At 48.7% G+C, this 24,001-nt stretch overlaps 1 protein-coding gene across 1 annotated transcript in view; it reads right to left on the bottom strand.

Moving 5' to 3' along the window:
* The window catches only part of LOC138637973 (zinc finger protein 91-like), a 207,656-nt gene that overhangs the window by 44,173 nt on the left and 139,482 nt on the right, over positions 1–24,001 (bottom strand). Inside the window, exon 11 of the mRNA XM_069726895.1 lies at positions 2,752–2,975. Coding sequence (XP_069582996.1) covers positions 2,752–2,975 — 224 coding nt within the window. The remainder of the gene's footprint in view (positions 1–2,751; positions 2,976–24,001) is intronic.

Below are 24,001 nucleotides of genomic sequence, written 5' to 3'. Positions count from 1 at the left end.
ACAGTAGTGATGGCGGTGTATCCTCGTGTCTGGGAGGACCGCGTATAGGACATTACAGTAGTGATGGCGGTGTATCCTCGTGTCTGGAAGGACCACGTATAGGACATTACAGTAGTGATGGCGGTGTATCCTCGTGTCTGGGAGGATTACGTATAGGACATTACAGTAGTGATGGCGGTGTATCCTCGTGTCTGGGAGGACCACGTATAGGACATTACAGTAGTGATGGCGGTGTATCCTCGTGTCTGGGAGGATCACGTATAGGACATTACAGTAGAGATGGCGGTGTATCCTCGTGTCTGGGAGGATCACGTATAGGACATTACAGTAGTGATGGCGGTGTATCCCCGTGTCTGGGAGGATCACGTATAGGACATTACAGTAGTGATGGCGGTGTATCCCCGTGTCTGGGAGGATCACGTATAGGACATTACAGTAGTGATGGCGGTGTATCCTCGTGTATCGGAGGATTACGTATAGGACATTACAGTAGTGATGGCGGTGTATCCTCGTGTCTGGGAGGATTACGTATAGGACATTACAGTAGTGATGGCGGTGTATCCTCGTGTCTGGGAGGATTACGTATAGGACATTACAGTAGTGATGGCGGTGTATCCCCGTGTCTGGGAGGATCACGTATAGGACATTACAGTAGTGATGGCGGTGTATCCTCGTGTATCGGAGGATTACGTATAAGACATTACAGTAGTGATGGCGGTGTATCCTCGTGTCTGGGAGGATTACGTATAGGACATTACAGTAGTGATGGCGGTGTATCCCCATGTCTGGGAGGATTACGTATAGGACATTACAGTAGTGATGGCGGTGTATCCTCGTGTCTGGGAGGACGACGTATAGGACATTACAGTAGTGATGGCGGTGTATCCTCGTGTCTGGGAGGATTACGTATAGGACATTACAGTAGTGATGGCGGTGTATCCTCGTGTCTGGGAGGACGTATAGGACATTACAGTAGTGATGGCGGTGTATCCCCGTGTCTGGGAGGATTACGTATAGGACATTACAGTAGTGATGGCGGTGTATCCTCGTGTCTGGGAGGACCGCGTATAGGACATTACAGTAGTGATGGCGGTGTATCCCCGTGTCTGGGAGGACCACGTATAGGACATTACAGTAGTGATGGCAGTGTATCCTCGTGTCTGGGAGGATCACGTATAGGACATTACAGTAGTGATGGCGGTGTATCCTCGTGTCTGGGAGGATCACGTATAGGACATTACAGTAGTGATGGCGGTGTATCCTCGTGTCTGGGAGGATTACGTATAGGACATTACAGTAGTGATGGCGGTGTATCCCCGTGTCTGGGAGGATTACGTATAGGACATTACAGTAGTGATGGCGGTGTATCCTCGTGTCTGGGAGGACCACGTATAGGACATTACAGTAGTGATGGCGGTGTATCCCCGTGTCTGGGAGGATTACGTATAGGACATTACAGTAGTGATGGCGGTGTATCCTCGTGTCTGGGAGGACCACGTATAGGACATTACAGTAGTGATGGCGGTGTATCCTCGTGTCTGGGAGGATTACGTATAGGACATTACAGTAGTGATGGCGGTGTATCCTCGTGTCTGGGAGGACCACGTATAGGACATTACAGTAGTGATGGCGGTGTATCCTCGTGTCTGGGAGGACCACGTATAGGACATTACAGTAGTGATGGCGGTGTATCCCCGTGTATGGGAGGATTACGTATAGGACATTACAGTAGTGATGGCGGTGTATCCCCGTGTCTGGGAGGACCGCGTATAGGACATTACAGTAGTGATGGCGGTGTATCCCCGTGTCTGGGAGGACCACGTATAGGACATTACAGTAGTGATGGCAGTGTATCCTCGTGTCTGGGAGGATCACGTATAGGACATTACAGTAGTGATGGCGGTGTATTCCCGTGTCTGGGAGGACCACGTATAGGACATTACAGTAGTGATGGCGGTGTATCCTCGTGTCTGGGAGGATCACGTATAGGACATTACAGTAGTGATGGCGGTGTATCCTCGTGTCTGGGAGGATTACGTATAGGACATTACAGTAGTGATGGCGGTGTATCCTCGTGTCTGGGAGGACCACGTATAGGACATTACAGTAGTGATGGCGGTGTATCCTCGTGTCTGGGAGGACGTATAGGACATTACAGTAGTGATGGCGGTGTATCCCCGTGTCTGGGAGGATTACGTATAGGACATTACAGTAGTGATGGCGGTGTATCCCCGTGTCTGGGAGGATTACGTATAGGACATTACAGTAGTGATGAGACAGACAGGTGCAATCTCCAGAGGAGACAAGTGGGCGGTCCCTCCTCACGAGGAGACAAGGGGGCGGTCCCTCCGTGTGGGGACAGACAGGTATAATCTCCAGAGGAGACAAAGGGGCGGTCCCTCCCTGTGAGGACAGACAGGTCCAGTCTCCAGAGGAGACAAAGGGGCGGTCCCTCCATGTGGGGACAGACAGGTCCAATCTCCCGAGGGGACAAGGGGGCGGTCCCTCCTCCAGAGGGGACAAGGGGGCGGTCCCTCCTCCAGAGGAGACAAGGGGGCGGTCCCTCCTCCAGAGGAGACAAGGGGGCGGAGCCTCCGTCCTGACAGTGTGCGGACCGCGGGGAGGACACACAGACTGCAGGGAGGGAGCAGAACACCGGACAACCGGCCACTCTGTGCCTGAGAGAGAGGAAGCCATGACTGCACAGACTGTGTGAGAGCTGCGCCCGAGTCCTGGCTGCTGTCACCTCACCTGATACCGCAGAGAGGCCGCAGCCGTGTGAAGACGTCCTGTGTGCGGCGGCTGACACCAGAGACAATAGCGGCACCCACTGCGGGAGCGACTACAACGGAGTAGACTGACTCCGGAGTTTATTTCCTGAGGCAATGACGTCATCGGAAGGGGCGGGGCCAAGCCACTGAAAATGAAGACCCGAGAGCAGGAAGCTGCATTTTGCTGATGCTGAGCTGAGGTTGCTGGAGAAGAGAAGCGGGAAATGAGGGGCCGCACGGTGGAACTGTTTGAGGAGAGGACCGGGAGCCTGCACCGTGGAGCCGTGTGAGGAGAGGACCGAGGGGCCGCACCGTGGAGCAGTGTGAGGAGAGGACCGAGGGGCCGCACCGTGGAGCAGTGTGAGGAGAGGACCGAGGGGCCGCACCGTGGAGCCGTGTGAGGAGAGGACCGAGGGGCCGCACCGTGGAGCCGTGTGAGGAGAGGACCGAGAGGCCGCACCGTGGAGCCGTGTGAGGAGCGGACCGAGAGGCCGCACCGTGGAGCCGTGTGAGGAGAGGACCGAGAGGCCGCACCGTGGAGCCGTGTGAGGAGAGGACCGAGAGGCCGCACCGTGGAGCCGTGTGAGGAGAGGACCGAGGGGCCGCACCGTGGAGCCGTGTGAGGAGAGGACCGAGAGGCCGCACCGTGGAGCCGTGTGAGGAGAGGACCGAGGGGCCGCACCGTGGAGCAGTGTGAGGAGCGGACCGAGAGGCCGCACCGTGGAGCAGTGTGAGGAGAGGACCGAGAGGCCGCACCGTGGAGCCGTGTGAGGAGAGGACCGAGAGGCCGCACCGTGGAGCCGTGTGAGGAGAGGACCGAGGGGCCGCACCGTGGAGCCGTGTGAGGAGAGGACCGAGGGGCCGCACCGTGGAGCAGTGTGAGGAGAGGACCGAGGGGCCGCACCGTGGAGCCGTGTGAGGAGAGGACCGAGGGGCCGCACCGTGGAGCCGTGTGAGGAGAGGACCGAGGGGCCGCACCGTGGAGCCGTGTGAGGAGAGGACCGAGGGGCCGCACCGTGGAGCCGTGTGAGGAGAGGACCGAGAGGCCGCACCGTGGAGCCGTGTGAGGAGCGGACCGAGGGGCCGCACCGTGGAGCCGTGTGAGGAGAGGACCGAGGGGCCGCACCGTGGAGCCGTGTGAGGAGAGGACCGAGGGGCCGCACCGTGGAGCCGTGTGAGGAGAGGACCGAGAGGCCGCACCGTGGAGCAGTGTGAGGAGCGGACCGAGAGGCCGCACCGTGGAGCAGTGTGAGGAGAGGACCGAGAGGCCGCACCGTGGAGCCGTGTGAGGAGAGGACCGAGAGGCCGCACCGTGGAGCCGTGTGAGGAGAGGACCGAGGGGCCGCACCGTGGAGCCGTGTGAGAAGAGGACCGAGGGGCCGCACCGTGGAGCAGTGTGAGGAGAGGACCGAGGGGCCGCACCGTGGAGCCGTGTGAGGAGAGGACCGAGGGGCCGCACCGTGGAGCAGTGTGAGGAGAGGACCGAGGGGCCGCACCGTGGAGCCGTGTGAGGAGAGGACCGAGGGGCCGCACCGTGGAGCAGTGTGAGGAGCGGACCGAGAGGCCGCACCGTGGAGCAGTGTGAGGAGAGGACCGAGAGGCCGCACCGTGGAGCCGTGTGAGGAGAGGACCGAGGGGCCGCACCGTGGAGCAGTGTGAGGAGCGGACCGAGAGGCCGCACCGTGGAGCAGTGTGAGGAGAGGACCGAGAGGCCGCACCGTGGAGCCGTGTGAGGAGAGGACCGAGAGGCCGCACCGTGGAGCCGTGTGAGGAGAGGACCGAGGGGCCGCACCGTGGAGCCGTGTGAGGAGAGGACCGAGGGGCCGCACCGTGGAGCAGTGTGAGGAGAGGACCGAGGGGCCGCACCGTGGAGCCGTGTGAGGAGAGGACCGAGGGGCCGCACCGTGGAGCCGTGTGAGGAGAGGACCGAGGGGCCGCACCGTGGAGCCGTGTGAGGAGAGGACCGAGGGGCCGCACCGTGGAGCCGTGTGAGGAGAGGACCGAGAGGCCGCACCGTGGAGCCGTGTGAGGAGCGGACCGAGGGGCCGCACCGTGGAGCCGTGTGAGGAGAGGACCGAGGGGCCGCACCGTGGAGCCGTGTGAGGAGAGGACCGAGGGGCCGCACCGTGGAGCAGTGTGAGGAGAGGACCGAGGGGCCGCACCGTGGAGCAGTGTGAGGAGAGGACCGAGGGGCCGCACCGTGGAGCAGTGTGAGGAGAGGACCGAGAGGCCGCACCGTGGAGCCGTGTGAGGAGAGGACCGAGAGGCCGCACCGTGGAGCAGTGTGAGGAGAGGACCGAGGGGCCGCACCGTGGAGCCGTGTGAGGAGCGGACCGAGGGGCCGCACCGTGGAGCCGTGTGAGGAGAGGACCGAGGGGCCGCACCGTGGAGCCGTGTGAGGAGAGGACCGAGAGGCCGCACCGTGGAGCCGTGTGAGGAGAGGACCGAGAGGCCGCACCGTGGAGCCGTGTGAGGAGAGGACCGAGGGGCCGCACCGTGGAGCCGTGTGAGGAGAGGACCGAGAGGCCGCACCGTGGAGCCGTGTGAGGAGAGGACCGAGGGGCCGCACCGTGGAGCAGTGTGAGGAAAGGACGGAGACATAAAAAATCAACACGTGCTGAATTGCAGAGACAGCATAAGGCTACTTTGACACTAGCGTCGGCCCCAGGTTACCGATGCTAGCAGTGAATGTGCCGCACAACGGGGGCAGGGGATGCATTTTTCCAGCGCATCCGCTGCCCCATTGTGAGGGGAGGTGGGGGAGGAGTTCCGGCCCCGCGCATGCGTGGTCGGAAATGGCGGACCGTCGGAAGCAAAAAACATTACATGTAAAGTTTTTTGCTCCCAGCGGTCCGCCACAACACGGCGCAACCGTCACATGACGGTTGCGACGTGTGGCAATGCGTCGCTAATGTTAGTCTATGAGGCAAAAACGCATCCTGCAGACAACTTTGCAGGATGCGTTTTTTCCCCTAAACGACACATTGCAACGTATTGAAAAAAAACACTAGTGTGAACGTAGCCTAAGGCTACGTTCACACTAGCGTTGTGCGTTGCTGCGTCGGCGACACAACGCACGCAAAAACGCTGCGTTTTGCGACGCATGCGTCGTTTTTTGCCGAAAATCGGACGCAAGAAAAATGCAACTTGTTGCGTTTTCTTGGTCCGACGCTTGCGGCAAAAAAGACGCATGCGTCGCACAACGCAACAAACAAAAATGCATGCGTCCCCCATGTTAAGTATAGGGGCGCATGACGCGTGCGTCGCCCGACGCACACTAGCATAACGCTAGTGTGAACGTAGCCTAACAGGGGAACAAAGCTACATAGACTTGCGGTGCTGCGCCCCCTGCTGGCATAACCTCAGATGAACTCAAGCGTGAGAAAATATTCAGAAAAATTTCCATGCTGGAGTTAATCTGAGGTTATGCCAGCAGGGGGCGCAGCCCCGCAAGTCTAGGTAGCTACTTCCCAGTCATTCCCCAATTTTTACAGGCAGGGTCCTGCTTGTAAAATTATTTAACCCCTTCAGATGGATTTACAGCGTGGGATATGACTGAGCATCGGAGAGGTATGGGATATTTTTTTTTTTTTTATTTTAACTTTGTTTCAGGTTACAAGGGTCTTCAATTGGATTGAGAGTATAATAAACTATTACAACACCCTGTGTATTTCAATAAAATACTTTTTTCCTAATGTGTGTGTGTTTTATTAAAGGGACTCTGTCAGCTGAATTTGGAGGGAACAATCTTCAGCCATAGGGGCGGGGTTTTCAGGTGTTTGATTCACCCTTTCCTTACCCGCTGGCTGCAATTTTGGATTGAAGTTCATTCTCTGTCCTCCGTAGTACATGCCTGCACAAGGTAATCTTGCCTTGCGCAGGCGTATACTATGGAGGACAGAGAATGAACTTCAATCCAATATTGAAGCCAGCGGGTAAGGAAAGGGTGAATCAAACACCTGAAAATCCCGCCCGTATGGCTGAAGATTGTTCCCTCCAAATTCAGGTGACAGTCCCTTTAACCATTTACTTCTATTGGATTAATAATGGATAGGTGTCATAATTGACGCCTCTCCATTAGGCTACTTTCACACTGGCATTTTTTGCCAGACGTCGCAATGCGTCGTTTATGGCAAAAACCGCATCCTGCAAAGTTGTTTGCAGGATGCGTTTTTGCCCCATAGATTAACATTTGCGACGCTTTGCCACACGTCGCAACTGTCGTGCGACGGTTGCGCCGTGTTGTGGCGTACCGCCGGGAGCAAAAAACGTTACATGTAACGTTTTTTGCTCCTGACAGACCGCTTTTTCCAACCGCGCATGCGCTGCCGGGACTCCGCTCCCACCTCCCCGCACCTCACAATGGGGCAGCGGATGCGCCGGAGAAATGCATCCGCTGCACCTGTTGTGCGGCGCATCAAACGCTAGCGTTGGAATCTCTGCCCGACGGGGAGATTCCGACGCTAGTGTGAAAGTAGCCTAATTTACCTGGTTAATGTCACCTTACAATAGCAAGGTGACATTAACCCTTTATTACCCCATATCCCACCGCTACAGGGGCGTGGGAAGAGAGTGGCCAAGTGCCAGAATAGTCGCATCTTCCTGATGTGCCTTTTCTGGGGGGCAGATGTTTTTAGCTGGGGGGGGGGGAATAACCGTGGTCCCTTTCCAGGCTATTAATATCTGCCCTCAGTCACCAGCTTTCCCACTCTGGTGGAAAAAATTGCGCGGGAGCCCACGCCAGTTTTTTCCATGATGTAACCCTTTATTTCAACAGCTAGAACTCCAAAATTTTGCACACAGACACTTGGAACATTATTAGTGAGGAATATGTACAAAAATAAGGGATATGAAATGGTTTACTGCATGTAACCATGTGTCATATCCTGTCGGGTTTACCGCCTTTTCTGCTATTTAGCGCTGTATGAAAAATTACATAGATACACTGTGTTCCAAATTATTATGCATATGATATTTTTCTCGGGTTTTCCTAAATGGTCGGTGCAAATGACAGTCAGTCTAATGAAAGTCATCACCCTTTAGATTATTCATCGAATTTTATTGAAGAAACCTCCCAATAATAACAGTATAATCTCCAAAATAAATAAAAACTCAAAATGCACTGCTCCAAATTATTAGGCACAGTAGAATTTCTATACATTTGATATGTTTTAACCCCTTCATGACCTTGGGATTTTTCGTTTTTCCGTGTTCGTTTTTCACTCCCCTCCTTCCCAGAGCCATAACTTTTTTATTTTTCCGTGAATTTGGCCATCTGAGGGCTTATTTTTTGTGGGACGAGTTGTACTTTTGAATGACATCATTGGTTTTAGCATGTCGTGTACTAGAAAACGGGAAAAAAATTCCAAGTGCCGTGAAATTGCAAAAAAAGTGCAATCCCACACTTGTTTATTGTTTGGCTTTTTTGCTAGGTTCACTAAATGCTAAAACTGACCTGCCATTATGATTCTCTAGGTCATTACGAGTTCATAGACACCAAACATGACTAGGTTATTTTTTATCTAAGTGGTGAAAAAAAATTCCAAACTTTGCTAAAAAAAAAAAATTGCGCCATTTTCCGATACTCGTAGCGTCTCCATTTTTCGTGATCTGGCGTCGGTTGAGGGCTTATTTTTTGCGTGCCGAGATGATGTTTTTAATGATAGCATTTTGGTGCAGATACGTTCTTTTGATCGCCCGTTATTGCATTTTAATGCAATGTCGCGGCGACCTAAAAAACGTAATTCTGGCGTTTCGAATTTTTTTCTCGCTACGCCGTTTAGCGATCAGGTTAATGCTTTTTTTTAATTGATCGGGCGATTCTGAGCGCGGCGATACCAAATATGTGTAGATTTTTTTTTTATTGATTTATTTTGATTGGGGCGAAAGGGGGGTGATTTAAACTTTTATATTTTTTTTATTTTTTTCACTTTTTTTAACTTTTTTTTTCTACTTTTGCCATGCTTCAATAGTCTCCATGGGAGGCTAGAAGCAGGCACAGCACGATGGCCTCTGCTACATAGCAGCGATCTGCTGATCGCTGCTATGTAGCAGAAATGGAGGTGTGCTGTGAGCGCCGACCACAGGGGGGCGCTCACAGCCACCGGTGATCAGTAACCATAGAGGTCTCTAGGACCTCTATGGTTACCATCCTGACGCATCGCCGACTCCCGATCATGTGACGGGGGTCGGCGATGACGTCATTTCCGGCCGCCCGGCCGGAAGCGGTAGTTAAATGCCGCTGTCTGCGTTTGACAGCGGCATTTAACTAGTTAATAGGTGCGGGCAGATCGCGATTCTGCCCGCGCCTATTACGGGCACATGTCAGCTGTTCAAAACAGCTAACATGTCCCGGCTTTGATGCGGGCTCACCGCGGAGCCCTGCATCAAAGCAGGGGATCTGACCTCGGACGTACTATCCCGTCCGAGGTCAGAAGGGGGTCAAAGAACTGAAAATGCTCATTTGTGGAATTTGCAGCATTAGGAGGTCACATTCACTGAACAAAAAAACTCCAAAACCTCCTAACAGGCCAAGTTACATGTTAACATAGGAGCCTTCTTTGATTTCACCTTCACAATTCTTGCCTCCATTGAACTTGTGAGTTTTTGGAGAGTTTCTGCTTGTATTTCTTCCCTCCCAGAGCCGCTGTTTTGATGTGAACAGCCTCCCACCCTCATAGATCTTTTGCTTGATGATTCTCCAAAGGTTCTCTGTACGGTTGAGGTCAGCTGAAGATGGCGGCCGCACCATGAGTTTATCTCCTTTTATGCCCATAGCAGCCAATGACTCAGAGGTTTCTTTGCAGCATGAGATGGGGCATTGTCAGCATGAAGATGATTTTGCTCCTGAAGGCACGTTTCTGCTTTTTAGACAATGGAAGAAAGTTGTCAGTCAGAAACGAAATACTTTGCAGAGGTCATTTTCACACCTTCAGGAACCTTAAAGCATCCTACCAGCTGTTTTCCCGTCATTCTGGCCCAAAATGTGACTCCTCCACCTCCTTGCTGACGTCGCAGCCTTGTTGGGACATAGTGGCAATCCACCAACCATCCACTACTTCATCCATCTGGACCATCCAGGGTTGCTTGACACTCATCAGTAAACAAGACTATTTGGAAATTAGTGTTCATGTATGTCTGGGCCCACTTTAACCATTTCTGCTTCTAAACACTGTTTAAGGGTGGCTGAATATTAGGTTTATGCACCACAGCAAGCCTTTGAAGGATCCTACACCTTGAGGTTCGAGGGACTCCAGAGGCACCAGCAGCTTCAAATATGCTGCTTTGTGATGGTATTTTGGCAGCTGCTCTCTTAATCCCATGAATGTGTTTAGCAGAAACATCCTCATTATGCCTTTATCTGCATGAACTCTGTGCTCTGTTTCAGTCACAAATCTCTTCACAGTATCACAGTACCTGTCAGCGTGATTTTACTGTACACCGCACTGAATTGCCGGCTGGTCCGTGTGTAATCCGTATTTTTCTCGCCCCCATTGACTTTCATTGGCGGATTTTTTGCACAATACGCTGACAAACGCAGCATGCTGCGATTTTCTACACCCGTAAAATACGGCTGAGAAATATACGGCAGATAGGAGCTGCCCCATAGAGAATCATTGGTCCGTGTGCAAAGCGTAGTTTTTGCGCCTCTCATACGTCCATAAAGCTCGCTAGTGTGACGCCGGCCGTATACATTTTTATAGCGCCATTTATTCCATGGTGCTTTTCATGAGAAAACGGGGGGCAAATATAGTCAAGTACAATAAGCATGAGCAACAGAAGGCGCTAACAGGTACAGGAGGGAGGACCCTGCCCGCGAGGGCTCACAGTCTGCAGTATAAATATATAGTTTTATCCTTTTTTGTATTTCTTTGTGGTTTTTAATAAAACTGTTTGAGAACTATGGGTTGAATTTTTATTTCTAAAGCTCGGGGTCTGTTCACACATTGCAATTTGTTGGGAAACAATCCACAGCAAAGTCCTCACCAGTAGACCAGCACTAATCATTCAGATCTCACTGACATTTTATTTCCTGTCCTCAGCAGCATGTAGCATATTTTTCTGACTAGAAAAGGCAATTTTTACCCCCAAATTTGGGGTGTGTCTTGTAGTCTGGATATAGCTTATATGGGGGGCACAGTTGTGGAGTGGGGGTCACAGGAGGCAGGGTCCCTGCTGCAGGAAACCATTAGCAGAAGTGGGGCGAGGCAGCCGAGATCCCAATCTCACGTGGCCTGAGGCGGCTGGTTTCCTGAAGCCGACCACTTCCAGCCCAGGACCCGCAGCTTTGCCGTTCTGGGACATCCTCTCCCACCCAGGGCCTGCAGCATGTACTCTGCCTCCTGTGACCCCAATCCACCGCTCCCCATGTTAGCTACCATAAATGCAAACTAAGATCCTCATTTTATCAAAAAATGTTTTCCTGACAAATTTGGGGTGCCTCTTATGGTGTGAAAAATACAGTAAATTTAAAAAAAATAAAACCATGATAATCGCTTATGTAACCAATTTCTTAGGTCCCGGCGGTGTTTCTCTGTGTAGGTCGGCCTTCTGTGGCCACTTTCCGCTCTGTGGCCCGTACAGCCTGGTCACTTGGAGAAGTCATATAGGACATTTTTTTAATGGATGTTTATTAACCCCTTCCCGACCTGTGACGCCTATGTGGCATCATGGCAGGATCGTGTCCCTGCAGATCGGTTGAAAGGGTCAACTAACATTTCACCCGACCTGCAGGAACCTGTGAGTGGTACTTCAGCCCGGGGGGGGGGGGGGAAACGACCTTGTCTCGTCCCTCCCGGTGTTTGTCTATTTTCAGCGATGGGCGCCACCATCTTCCAAAATGGCAAGCGCAATGCACCCGCCGAATCGGCCAGCAGATTCATTCCAGGTACATTTTGATTACTGTGATAGAATCTATAACTGATCAAAATTAAAAAAAAAAAGTAAAAGCCTCCCCTTATCACCCCCGTAGGTAGGGAAAATAATGAAATAAAGAAAATATATTTTTCCACTAGGGTTCAGGTTGCAATTGGGGTTAGAATTAGGCTATGCTCACACGGTGCGGATTGGCCGCTGCGGATTCGTGACAGTTTTCCATCACGTTTATGGTACCATGTAAACCTATGGAAAACCAAATCCGCAGTGCCCATGGTGCGGAAACCCTGCGTTGTATTTTACGCAGCATGTAAATTCTTTGTGTGGATTCTGCTGCGTTTTACACCTGCTCAATAGGAATCCGCAGGTGAAATCCGTACAGAAAACAATAAATCCACAAGTAAAATGCAGTGCGTTTTACCTGCGGATTTTTCAAAAACGCTGAAAAATCCACACACGAATCCGCAACGTGGGGCACATAGCCTTAGGGTTGGAACCAGAGTAAGGGTTAAGATTAGGGTTAGGGGTGTGTTGGGGTTAGGGTTGTGATTAAGGGTGTGTTGGAGTTAGAATTGAGGGGTTTCCACTGTTTAGGCACATCAGGGGGTCTCCAATCATGACATGGCCCCACCATTGATTCCAGCCAATCTTGCATTCAAAAAGTCAAATGGTGCTCCCTCCCTTCCGAGCCCCGATGTGCGCCCAAACAGTGGTTTACCCAAACATATGGGGCATAAGCGTACTCAGGAAAAATTGTATAACTTTGGGGGTCTAATTTCTCGTGTTACCCTTGGAAAAATAAAAAAAATGGGGGCTAAAAAATTATTTTTGTGGGAACAAAAATGATTTTTTATTTTCACGGCTCTGCGTTATAAAATTCTGTGACGCACTTGGGGGTTCAAAGTGCTCACCACACATCTAGATAAGTTCCCTGGGGGTCTAGTTTCCAAAATGGGGTCACCTGTGGGGGGTTTCTACTGTTTAGGCACATCAGGGGCTCTGCAAACGTAACATGACACCGGCAGACCATTTCATCAGTCTGCATTTTAAAACATCACTACTTCCCTTCCAAGCTCTGCCATTCTCTGCCATGCGCCCAAACAGTGGTTCCCATCACATATGGGGTATCAGCGTACTCGGCACAAACTGGACAATAACTTTTGGGGTCCAATTTCTCTGTTACCCTTGTGAAAATACAAAATTGTGGGTTAAAAAATAATTTTTGAGGAAAGAAAAATGATTTTTAATTTTCACGGCTCTGTGTTATAAACTTCTGTGAAGCACTTTGGGGTTCAAAGTGCTCACCACACATCTAGATAAGTTCCTTGGGGGGTCTAGTTTCCAAAATGGGGTCACTTGTGGGGGATCTCCAATGTTTAGGCACACAGGGGCTCTCCAAACGCGACATGGTGTCCGCTAAAGATTGGAGCTAATTTTTCATTCAAAAAGTAAAATGGCGCTCCTTCTCTTCCGAGCCCTGCCATGAGTCCAAACAGTGATTTCCCCCCACATATGAGGTATCAGCGTACTCCGGACAAATTGTACAACTTTCAGGGTCCAATTTCTCTTTTTACCCTTGGGAAAATAAAAAAAATTGTTCCTAAAAGTTCATTTTTGTGACTAAAAAGTTAAATGTTCATTTTTTCCTTCCATGTTGCTTCTGCTGCTGTGAAACACCTGAAGGGTCAATAAACTTCTTGAATGTGGTTTTGTGCACCTTGAGGGGTGCAGTTTTTAAAATGGTGTCACTTTTGGGTATTTTCAGCCATATAGACCCGTCAAACTGACTTCAGATGTGAGGTGGTCCCTAAAAAATATGGTTTTGTAAATTTTGTTGTTAAAATGAGAAATTGCTGGTCAAATTTTAACCCTTATAACTTCCTAGCAAAAAAAAAATTTTCTTTCCAAAATTGTGCTGATGTAAAGTAAACATGTGGGAAATGTTATTTATTAACTATTTTGTGTGACATATCTCTGGTTTAACCCCTTCATGACCCAGCCTATTTTGACCTTAAAGACCTTGCCATTTTTTGCAATTCTGACCAGTGTCCCTTTATGAGGTAATAACTCAGGAACGCTTCAACGGATCCTAGCGGTTCTGAGATTGTTTTTTCGTGACATATTGGGCTTCATGTTAGTGGTAAATTTAGGTCAATAAATTCTGCGTTTATTTGTGATAAAAACAGAAATTTGGCGAAAATTTTGCAATTTTCACATTTTGAATTTTTATTCTGTTAAACCAGAGAGATATGTGACACAAAATAGTTAATAAATAACATTTCCCACATGTTTACTTTACATCAGCACAATTTTGGAAACAAAAGTTTTTTTTGTTAGGAAGTTATAAGGGTTAAAATTTGACCAGCGATTTCTCATTTTTACAACGAAATTTACAAAACCATTTTTTTTAGGGACCACCTCACATTTGAAGTCAGTTTGAGGGGTCTATATGGCTGAAAATACCCAAAAGTGACACCATTCTAAAAACTGCACCCCTCAAGGTGCACAAAACCACATTCAAGAAGTTTATTAACCCTTCAGGTGCTTCACAGCAGCAGAAGCAACATGGAAGGAAAAAATGAACATTTAACTTTTTAGTCACAAAAATTATCTTTTAGCAACAATTTTTTTATTTTCCCAATGGTAAAAGGAGAAACTGAACCACGAAAGTTGTTGTCCAATTTGTCCTGAGTACGCTGATACCACATATGTGGGGGTAAACCATTGTTTGGGCGCACGGCAGGGCTTGGAAGGGAAGGAGCGCCATTTGACTTTTTGAATCAAAAATTGGCTCCACTCTTTAGCGGACACCATGTCACGTTTGGAGAGCCCCCGTGTGCCTAAAAATTGGAGCTCCCCCACAAGTGACCCCATTTTGGAAACTAGACGCCCCAAGGAACTTATCTAGATGCATAGTGAGCACTTTGAACCCCCAGGTGCTTCACAAATTGATCCGTAAAAATGAAAAAGTACTTTTTTTTCACAAAAAAATTCTTTTTGCCTCAATTTTTTCATTTTCACATGGGCAACAGGATAAAATGGATCCTAAAATGTGTTGGGCAATTTCTCCTGAGTACATTGATACCTCACATGTGGAGGTAAACCACTGTTTGGGCACATGGTAAGGCTCGGAAGGGAAGGAGCGCCATTTGACTTTTTGAATGAAAAATTATTTCCATCGTTAGCGGACACCATGTCGCGTTTGGATAGCTCCTGCGTGCCTAAACATTGGCGCTCCCCCACAAGTGACCCCATTTTGGAAACTAGACCCCCCAAGGAACTTATTTAGATGCCTAGTGAGCACTTTAAACCCTCAGGTGCTTCACAAATTGATCTGTAAAAATGAAAAAGTACTTTTTTTTCACAAAAAAATTCTTTTCGCCTCAATTTTTTCATTTTCACATGGGCAGTAGGATAAAATGGATCATAAAATTTGTTGGGCAATTTCTCCCGAGTACGTCGATACCTCATATGTGGGGGTAAACCACTGTTTGGGCACTCGGCAGGGCTCGGAAGGGAAGGCGCGCCATTTGACTTTTTGAATGGAAAATTAGCTCCAATTGTTAGCGGACACCATGTCGCGTTTGGAGAGCCCCTGTGTGCCTAAACATTGGAGCAACCCCACAAGTGACCCCATTTTGGAAACTAGACCCCCCAAGGAACTTATCTAGATGCATATTGAGCACTTTAAACCCCCAGGTGCTTCACAGAAGTTTATAACGCAGAGCCATGAAAATAAAAAATAATTTTTCTTTCCTCAAAAATTATTTTTTAGCCTGGAATTTCCTATTTTGCCAAGGATAATAGGAGAAATTGGACCCCAAATATTGTTGTCCAGTTTGTCCTGAGTACGCTGATACCCCATATGTGGGGGTAAACCACTGTTTGGGCGCACGGCAGGGCTCGGAAGGGATGGCACGCCATTTGGCTTTTTAAATGGAAAATTAGCTCCAATCATTAGCAGACACCATGTCACGTTTGGAGAGCCCCTGTGTGCCTAAACATTGGAGATCCCCCAGAAATGACACCATTTTGGAAACTAGACCCCCAAAGGAACTAATCTAGATGTGTGGTGAGGACTTTGAACCCCCAAGTGCTTCACAGAAGTTTATAACGCAGAGCCATGAAAAAAAAAAAAAAAAATTATTTTCTCAAAAATGATCTTTTAGCCTGCAATTTTTTATTTTCCCAAGGGTAACAGGAGAAATTTTACCACAAAAGTTGTTGTCCAGTTTCTCCTGAGTACGCTGATACCCAATATGTGGGGGTAAATCACTGTTTGGGCACATGCCGGGGCTCGGAAGTGAAGTAGTGACGTTTTGAAATGCAGACTTTGATGGAATGCTCTAGGGGCGTCACGTTGCGTTTGCAGAGCCCCTGATGTGGCTTAACAGTAGAAACCCCCCACAAGTGACCCCATTTTGGAAACTAGACCCCGAAAGGAACTTATCTAGATGTGTGGTGAGCACTTTGAACCCCCAAGTGCTTCATAGAAGTTTATAATGCAGAGCCGTGAAAATAATAAATACGTTTTCTTTCCTCAAAAATAATTATTTAGCCCAGAATTTTTTATTTTCCCAAGGGTTACAGAAGAAATTGGACCCCAAAAGTTGTTGTCCAGTTTCTCCTGAGTACTCTGATACCCCATATGTGTGGGTAAACTACTGTTTGGGCACATGCCGAGGCTTGGAATTGAAGTAGTGACGTTTTGAAATGCAGACTTTGATGGAATGCTCTGCGGGCGTCACGTTGCGTTTGCAGAGCCCCTGATGTGCCTAAACAGTAGAAACCCCCCACAAGTGACCCCATTTTAGAAACTAGACCCCGAAAGGAACTTATCTAGATGTGTGGTGAGCACTTTGAACCCCCAAGTGCTTCACAGACGTTTACAACGCAGAGCCGTGAAAATAAAAAATCATTTTTCTTTCCTCAAAAATTATGTTTTAGCAAGCATTTTTTTAGATTCACAAGGGTAACAGGAGAAATTGGACCCCAGTAATTGTTGCGCAGTTTGTCCTGAGTATGCTGGTGCCCCATATGTGGGGGTAAACCACTGTTTGGGCACACGTCAGGGCTCGGAAGTGAGGGAGCACCATTTGACTTTTTGAATACGAGATTGGCTGGAATCAATGGTGGCGCCATGTTGCGTTTGGAGACCCCTGATGTGCCTAAACAGTGGTAACCCCTCAATTCTAACTTCAACACTAACCCCCCCACACCCCTAACCCTAATCCCAACTGTAGCCACAACCCTAATTCCAACCCTAACCACAACCTTAATTCCAACCCTAACCCTAAGGCTATGTGCCCACGTTGCGGATTCGTGTGAGATATTTCCGCACCATTTTTGAAAAATCCGCGGGTAAAAGGCACTGCGTTTTACCTGCGGATTTTCCGCGGATTTCCAGTGTTTTTTGTGCGGATTTCACCTGCGGATTCCTATTGAGGAACAGGTGTAAAACGCTGCGGAATCCGCACAAAGAATTGACATGCTGCGGAAAATACAACGCAGCGTTTCCGCGCTGTATTTTCCGCACCATGGGCACAGCGGATTTGGTTTTTCGTATGTTTACATGGTACTGTAAACCTGATGGAACACTGCTGCGAATCCGCAGCGGCCAATCCACTGCGGATCCGCAGCCAAATCCGCACCGTGTGCACATAGCCTAATTCTAAAGGTATGTGCACACGCTGCGGAAAACGCTGCGGATCCGCAGCAGTTTCCCATGAGTTTACAGTTCAATGTAAACCTACGGGAAACAAAAATCGCTGTACACATGCTGCGGAAAAACTGCACGGAAACGCAGCGTTTTACATTCCGCAGCATGTCACTTCTTTGTGCGGATTCCGCAGCGGTTTTACAACTGCTCCAATAGAAAATCGCAGTTGTAAAACCGCAGTGAAATGCGCAGAAAAAACGCGGTAAATCCGCCATAAATCCGCAGCGGTTTAGCACTGCGGATTTATCAAATCCGCAGCGGAAAAATCCGCAGAGGACCAGAATACGTGTGCACATACCGAAACCCTAATCCTACCCCTAACCCTAGCTCTAACCCTAACCCTACCCCTAACCCTAACCCTATTCTAACATTAGTGGAAAAAAAAATTTCTTTATTTTTTTATTGTCCCTACCTATGGGGGTGACAAAGGGGGGGGGTCATTTATTATTTTTTTTATTTTGATCACTGAGATATAATCTATCTCAGTGATCAAAATGCACTTTGGAACGAATCTGTCAGCCGGCAGATTCGGCGGGCGCACTGCGCATGCGCCCGCCATTTTGGAAGATGGCGGCGCCTAGGGAGAAGACGGACGGGACCCCGGCTGGATCGGTAAGTATGATGGGGTGGGGGGGACCACGGGGAAGGTGATTGGAGCACGGGGGGGTGATTGGAGCACGGGGGGGAGCGGAGCCCTGTACTGAGGGAAGCCGGAGCAGTGTACCGGCCAGATCGGGGGGCTGGGGGGGCGATCGGTGGGGTGGGGTGGGGGCACATTAGTATTTCCAGCCATGGCCGATGATATTTCAGCATCGGCCATGGCTGGATTGTAATATTTCACCAGTTATAATAGGTGAAATATTACAAATCGCTCTGATTGGCAGTTTCACTTTCAACAGCCAATCAGAGCGATCGTAGCCACGAGGGGGTGAAGCCACCCCCCCTGGGCTAAACTACCACTCCCCCTGTCCCTGCAGATCGGGTGAAATGGGAGTTAACCCTTTCACCCGGCCTGCAGGGACGCGATCTTTCCATGACGCCACATAGGCGTCATGGGTCGGATTGGCACCGACTTTCATGACGCCTACGTGGCGTCATGGGTCGGGAAGGGGTTAACAGAATAAAAATTCAAACTTTTAAAATTGTGAAATTTTCAACATTTTCGCCAAATTTCCGTTTTTTTCACAAATAAACGCAAAAATTATCGACCTAAATTTACCACTAACGTGAAGCTCAATATGTCACGAGAAAGCAATCTCGTAACCGCTAGGATCCTTTGAAGCATTCCTGAGTTATTACCTCATAAAGGGACACTGGTCAGAATTGCAAAAAATGGACAGGTCATGAAGGTCAAAATAGGCTGGGTCATGAAGGGGTTAAAGGGCCATCAGTTGCACTACTCCATAGGACGGGCTTCGGCAGAGGTCACACTACATATTTTACAGAGGGGTTAAAATGCTCTTAATAATTTTGAGAAATATTTTAGCCAAGAAGGACATAACTAGCAGTAACTCAAATCTATGTACACAGTGTACATCAGACCTGGGCATAGGGCAAGCACGCTGGATATCCGGTCCTCTGGCATCTGCACTGAGGTAGCCAAAGTGCCTGAAAATTGCGGCCTACGGGCTGCACCATGTGATCGCTTTCTCAGCGACCAAACTTGCCAACCGTCCAGAAATTCCAGGAGAGTTTATAAAATAATGGCAATTTTTGCCTCGTCTGTAAAAAAAACTGAAGGTGGCCATGATTTTTATTTCTTTTAATCTGAAGAAATTTAATCAGATTATTTTGACTAATTCTCATAATTTTAGAGTGAATGCAGCTATTGTCTTCATGTCATAATTATATATTGTAGATATGTACCATTTACAGCCATAATGATTTTTCAATGTGTCAATAAAAATTTTTGGGGGCTGTCCAGAAAAAAAAAAAGTCAAGTTGGCAACCCTACCAGCGACCCAATTTATGGTGGAGGAGGCAGCCCTACCGACTTCCCAATATATGATGGAGACAACCCTACCAGCGACCCAATATATGTGGAGGAGACAACCCTACCGACTTCCCAATATATGGCGGAGGAGGCAACCCTACCGACTTCCCAATATATGGTTGAGGAGCCAAACATACCGACTTCCAAATATATGGTAGAGGAGGCAACCCTACCGACTTCCCAATGTATGGTGGAGGAGGCAACCCTACCAGCGACCCAATATATGATGGAGGAGGCAACCCTACCAGCGACCCAATATATGGTGGAGACAACCCTACTGACTTCCCAATATATTGTGGAGGAAGTAACTTTACCGACTTCCCAATATATGGTGGAAGAGGTAACCCTTCCGACTTCCGAATATATGGTTGAGGAGGCAACCCTACCAGCAACCTAATATATGGTGGAGACAACCCTACTGACTTCCCAATATATGGTGGAGGAGGCAACCTTACCGACTTCCCAATATATGTGGATGAGGTAACACTACCGACTTCCCAATATATGGTGGAGAAGGCAAATGTACCGACTTCCCAATATATGGTGGAGGAGACAACCCTATCGGCAACCCAATACATTGTGGAGGAGACAACCCAACCAGCGACCCAATATATGGTGGAGGAGGCAAACGTACAGACTTCCAAATATATGGTGGAGGAGACAACGCTATCGGCAACCCAATACATTGTGGAGGAGACAACCCAACTAGCGACCCAATATATGGTGGAGGAGGCAAACGTACAGACTTCCAAATATATGGTGGAGACAACCCTACCAGCGACCCAATATATGGTGGAGAAGACAACCATACCGACGACCCAATATATGGTGGAGGAGGCGACCCTACCGACTCACAAAATAAAGTGGAGGAGGCAACCCTATCGGCAACCCAATATATGGTGGAGACTGGTGCTGTGAGATCCATCATACTGTCTGTGGGGCCATTGAATTATGTTAGGGAGCTGTGGGGGCATTGTACTGTCTGGGGCTGTGGGGGCATCGTGCTGTGTGTGGCTGGGGCTGTAGAGCATTGTATGTTGTGGGATTATCACATTGTGGGGGCACCGTACTGTGTGTGGCTGTGAGGGCATCCTACGTTGTGGCATTGTACTCTGGGAGGGTCGTGGGTGCGTTGTACTGTCTGTGGTTGGGGCTGTGGGGTCATCGTACTGTGTAGTTGGGGCTGTGGGGGCATCCTATGTTGTGGCATTGTACTGTGAGTGGGGGCATCGTACTGTGGGGGCATCGTACTGTGTGGCTGGGGCTGTGGGGGGCATCGTACTCTGGCTGGCGGGGCATTGTACTGTGTGTGTGGCTGGGGCTTTGGGGCATCCTGCATTGTACTGTGTGGGGGCATCGTACTGTGTGGTTGAGGCTGTGGAAGCCTCCTACATCGTGGCATTGTACTGTGTGTGGCTAGGGCTGTAGAGCATCGTACGTTGTGGGGGCATCATACGTTGTGGCATTGTACTGTGTGTGGGGGCATTGTACTATGTAGGAGGGCTGTGGAGGCATCGTACGTTGTGGCATCATACTGCGGGTCTGTGGGGGCATCCTATGTTGTGGCATTCTACTGTGTGTGGCTGGGGCTATAGACCATCGTACGTCGTGGGGGCATTGTGCTGTGGGGCTGCGCGGGCATCCTACGTTGTGGCGTTGTACTGTGTGTGGGTATTGTACTATGAAGGAGGGCTGTGGGGGCATCGTACATTGTGGGAGCATTCTACTATGTAGGAGGTCTGTGGGGGTATCCTGCATTGTGGGGGCATTGTACTATGTAGGTTTGTGGGGGCATTCTGCTATGTAGGAGGGCTGTGGGGGCATACTACGTTGTGGGGGCATTGTACTATGTAGGAGGGTTGTGGGGGCATTCTACTATGTAGGAGGGCTGTGGGGGCATCCTATGTTGTGGGGGCATTGTACTATGTAGGAGGGTTGTGGGGGCATTCTACTATGTAGGAGGGCTGTGGGGGCATCCTACGTTGTGGGGGCATTGTACTATGTAGGAGGGTTGTGGGGGCATTGTACTATGTAGGAGGGCTGTGGGGGCATCCTACGTTGTGGGGGGCATCCTACATTGTGGCGTTGTACTGTGTGTGGGGGCATTGTACTATGTAGGAGGGCTGTGGGGGCATCGTATGTTGTGGGGGCATTGTACTATGTAGGAGGGCTGTAGGGGCATCGTATGTTGTGGCATTGTACTGTGTAGTTTGGCTGTGGAGATCTTATTGTGTGTAGCTGTTTTTCAGGGTACAGGAGCAAATGATTTATAGATTTTATAGAAAGCAGCGAGTTATCTGGCGCTGATTGTCTGCTACAAGTAAGGACACAAGTGACCATAATCCCCATCGTAACATGTAGCAGCGAAACAGTGGAATTCATTCTGCTCAGGATTAAGTGATACAAATAATATAAAATAGTGATAATTATATTAATAATAGAAATAGGCCTGATGCTATTGCATCGGGAGTGCAGTGAAATTAACGTCTGTGTATCCTTAGGCTGTGTGCACACGTTGCAGATTTGCCTGCGGATTTTTCTGCACTGAATCCGCATCTCTTGACAGAAAACACAGGTGCATTTTTTGTGTGGATTTGATGCGTTTTTTTTAAAGCTAAATAAAGATGTATTATTGAACAAAAAAAAAAAGATTTGTGATGTCATTTCTTGTCCAACCTCCTCTTTTACACTTGTCCAACCCACAATCCATTACACACAGATAGATAACACTGGTCTACAAAAAAAACACAAAACGTTTTCTGGCATGGACTTTAAGAACAGTTTTAGACTAATTTGAGGGTGCTGAATTCAAATCTGATCTTATAATTTCTCTATCACATCACGTTTTTGCGCTATAGGTATATAGCCCATTTTAATGAATTCCATGATAAATATAAGTAGTGTATGAAAAGTGCCGGTTTATACGGTTCACTAAGGTAAATTTAGTTTTCATTTAGTCTCCCAATAAATGTGAGAATATGTTTGTTTTCTTTGAACATGCATAATTCCCATTTGTTATGATAACACCCTTGTTTTCTGTGCTACTGGGACAGTAGAGCTACAGCAGAGCATTGGGTGAAAACTGAATGGCCTCAGCGACAGAGTTTGGCATCTGGCAATCAGAATGTCATCCATGATCCTCTAGTGGATAGGAAGGACATTGTCTTTCCTCTCTTAAGGTACCTTCACACATAACAATATTGTTAACGATATCGTTGCTATTTGTGACGTAGCAACGATATCGTTAATGAAATCGTTATGTGTGACAGCGACCAACGATCAGGCCCCTGCTGGGAGATCGTTGGTCGCTGAAGAAAGTCCAGAACTTTATTTCGTCGCTGGACTCCTGCTGACATCGCTGAATCGGCGTGTGTGACACCGATCCAGCGATGTCTTCACTGGTAACCAGGGTAAACATCGGGTAACTAAGCGCAGGGCCGCGCTTAGTAACCCGATGTTTACCCTGGTTACCATCCTAAAAGTAAAAAAAAACAAACACTAGATACTTACCTACAGCCGTCTGTCCTCCAGCGCTGCGCTCTGCTTCTCTGCTCTCCTCCTGTACTGTCTGTGAGCCGGAAAGCAGAGCGGTGACGTCACCGCTCTGCTTTCCAGCTCACAGCCAGTACAGGAGAGCAGAGAAGCAGAGCGCAGCGCTGGAGGACAGACAGCGGTAGGTAAGTATCTAGTGTTTGTTTTTTTTAACTTTTAGGATGGTAACCAGGGTAAACATCGGGTTACTAAGCGCGGCCCTGCGCTTAGTTACCCGATGTTTACCCTGGTTACCAGCATCGTTGGTCGCTGGAGAGCGGTCTGTGTGACAGCTCTCCAGCGACCAAACAGCGACGCTGCAGCGATCCGGATCGTTGTCGGTATCGCTGCAGCGTCGCTTAATGTGAAGGGGCCTTTACACATAAAACTTGGATTGATGAAGCAGTTCGTCAAAGCTCTCAATCACAGTGGAGAACGCTTTAACTATATATGTTCAACTTTTTCTGTTCTTAGTGAAGAGAAGGCTGGAATATTTGATAGACCTCAAATAAGAACACTTATGAGAGACCCAAATGTTATCACCTCAATGAATGAGACAGAAGAAAGAGCTTGGAATGCATTGTGTAATGTGGTGCAGAATTTTCTAGGGAATAAGAAAGCCGACAACTATGAAGAGATTGTGGAAGAGCTACTAATGAGTCTGCAAAATCTGGGATGTAGATAAGGATCAAGATTCACTATTTACAGAGAACCTTGGGGATGTGAGCGAGGAACAAGGGGAGCGTTTTCATCAGGACATTAAAACAATGGAAGAACGGTATCAGGGCCGGTGGGACTCACATATGATGGCGACTATTGCTGGAGCTTGTGAGAGACAACCCAGAAGCCGAACATCACAGATCAGCCAAGAAAAGAAAGTGCAAATAACCGCCACTTGTCATTCATCTGTGTGCCATATAGATGTGTTTATATTTTGTAGTTTAATTCTGTAAGTATATTTGATTTGCTGTACATAGACTTTGTAATCTTTGTTATTCCTTGATTAAAAATATACAAAATGTGGTAATGAAAATCATATGTTTTATCATAAAACATTAGTAATTTTCATCAAAAATTTAAAATATCTCGAAATCCTGATGTGATAGCCAAAAA

Source organism: Ranitomeya imitator, chromosome 5, assembly GCF_032444005.1.
Source record: "Ranitomeya imitator isolate aRanImi1 chromosome 5, aRanImi1.pri, whole genome shotgun sequence".
NCBI lineage: Eukaryota > Metazoa > Chordata > Amphibia > Anura > Dendrobatidae > Ranitomeya > Ranitomeya imitator.
This window is presented reverse-complemented; position numbering and strand designations above follow the sequence as displayed.